The 2,460-nt window shown below is 36.6% G+C and overlaps 1 protein-coding gene across 1 annotated transcript; it reads left to right on the top strand.

Moving 5' to 3' along the window:
* The first annotated feature begins 1,543 nt into the window (after positions 1–1,543).
* LOC149845820 (uncharacterized) lies at positions 1,544–1,957 on the top strand. The gene has a single exon (XM_089989380.1). It carries the CDS (start codon positions 1,544–1,546, stop codon positions 1,955–1,957), a length of 414 nt encoding a protein of 137 aa, XP_089845506.1.
* Positions 1,958–2,460: the final 503 nt, after the last annotated feature.

A 2,460-nucleotide genomic window follows, 5' to 3' on the forward strand; every position in this document is an offset into this window, starting at 1 on the left:
TGTGCCCTATTAAAATGAAGTTGGTAGTTTTATGTATGTTATGGTTTTTACAATTCCTAACATTTTACATGCAGTTAGTGTGGTGAGTAGATTTGTGCCCTATTAAAATGCAGTTGGTAGTTTTATGTATGTTATGGTTTTTACAATTCCTAACATTTTACATGCAGTGTGGTGAGTAGATACATGTCATGTATAGTGAAAACCCATTGGCAAGTAGTGAAATAGATTTTGTTGTTTGGAGTTTGAGAGGACAGGAAAATATCATTTACTAGTTATGTATTCTATAGTTGGTTGTGCAGTCATTGAAAAACTACTTTATAGCTTATACTTGCTTTGTCTGCTTATAAGCTCAATATATGGTAGTGACTAAGGGAGTGATATACGCTATTTGGATGAAAAATATATTTATTCAGCTAAGCTTTGATCAAGAATTTATTATTATTTATTGTGATAATTAGAGTGCTATTTACTTGATCAAGAACCAAATATACCATGAGAATACGAAGCATATCGATGTCAGGTACCATTTCATTCAAGATGTTATTGCAGAGGTGATATTATTGTAAAAAAGATTGATACCCCAGACAATCCATCTAATACATTGACAAAGTTTCTCCTAGTTGCCAAGATCAAGCATTGCTTGAACTTGATTGTTGTTTATTGCTCATGAAGTTGAGTCCTTTTACTTTTATGGAGAAATTGCTTGAACTTCTTCGCTCATGTTGTTGAGTCATTTTAGGACTCTTATAGAGAAGTTGAAGTAAGCATGTTGCTTGTGAGGATTTTGATGGAATTCAAGCTAAGGTTTCTGGGTGTCTTGAATTCTAGACTTGCTTTGATTCATAACCTGATCCAAAAAAAAATGACTGTACAATGGTAATTCTCAATGGAGTTTATGGTGGTAGAGGAGTGATCAAACTTATCTAGTTTTATAAAAAAAATTTAACAGCTAGGGTTTTATACTTTTGTCATATATATATATATATATATATATAGTTGTCTCCTTTTGAGAGTTGGGTATGAAAGTTTCGGGATTTTTTTCCTCATGCGAATATATCAAACCATGTAAATCTCGTGTATTCTAGTTTCCTTGGTTGTGCTTTGCATAACAGGGTTAATGCATATCTCTTGTAAATTGTCTTATGTAGCCTTGTAAATTGCCTTAATCCCACAACTTTCTTGTAGAAAAATAAAAGTTGCTTTCCATTTGTGTCCTATTGGGCAAACAAGTCTCACATAATTTCGTGTACGCACCGATTCTGACAACATTGGTCTATCTTGCAACATAAAGTCGATAGTTGATCCTTGACGGAGACATCGAGCACAAGGACTCCATGAAGAGATACCCTATGAAAGTGGAAAGTGACCGTTGATCGGTTTCCCGAGAAGGACATGCCTGTCTTTCTTAAAAAGCTCAGAGTCAATAACAAATAAGAAACCGGGCGAGGTTCACCGATGGTATTCCTTCCTTCTCATCTAAACCTCACGATCAATCAATAACATTATCGAAAAACCTCTGTCCTTTCTCTTGCTCAGAGCAATCATGAATTCCACTTCCGTCTCTAGCTGCATGGACGACCGAGCTCCAGTGAGGGCAACCTATGTCAACCTCTACAAGTGGCCGGAATCCGACGTCGAGTTTGTAAAGAAGATCGCCCGGAAAAGCAATAACACCAGTCACAGGGAGTACCAGAGAGTTGTGGATAGCTATTCCTGTCGACAGATGTATCTGAGGAGTTACACTTTCTCAAGGAAAGAGAGCATGCCTGAGAAAACGATAAAATGCCTGGGAAAGATGAAGAGCAAGGTCTGCGGAAGGGGAGCCGTGGAAAGCAGGAAGCCTACTGTAAAGAAAGCGAGCGAAAGGCTCGTCTGGCAGAGCTGCGGTTCTCTGCGTTCGATCTTCTTCAGACTCCTGTGTGGCACTACCAAAGTCGATGTGGTGGATCCCCTGTAAGTAAAATCCACACGGAGTTGCTTTGGTTAATCTCATCTCTTCGTAATCCTTAGACTTGATTTGATTATTTATTTATTTTTGGATCGTTGAGAAATAGAAATGGTTTGGCTCTTCTTTACATGCTTTTCTTTTAGTATACTAAGGAGTCTTTTTTCTTGTGAAGCTTTGGTTTTGCTTGTTTTTTTTTTTGTTTACATGAAGAAATCACATCCAGCAAAGGAGACCTAGCCGCACTGGTCTTGACCTGCCATACCTACTGTAGTCACTCTTGGATCCCCTATATTGTTGTTATTTGGTTCAAAATACAATTTTTTAGTACAAGATTTTTGGCAAAATAACTCTTTTTTTTTTGCTTATTTGTTTGAAAAAAGAAAACCTCCAAAGCATCGCTCTCAGCAGAAAGGGTTCCAGATCTCCTACAATCGTGGACATCAATGCAGAAGTTTCCAATATATATATATATATATATATATATATATATATATATATATATATATATATAT

The sequence above is a fragment of the Nuphar pumila genome, chromosome 2 (assembly GCF_984573655.1).
Source record: "Nuphar pumila chromosome 2, dmNupPumi1.hap1.1, whole genome shotgun sequence".
Taxonomy (NCBI): Eukaryota; Viridiplantae; Streptophyta; class Magnoliopsida; order Nymphaeales; family Nymphaeaceae; genus Nuphar; species Nuphar pumila.

Coding starts and splice junctions, on each gene's coding strand:
- LOC149845820 (XM_089989380.1), top strand. CDS start 1,544: ATGAATTCCACTTCCGTCTCTAGCTGCATGGACGACCGAGCTCCAGTG.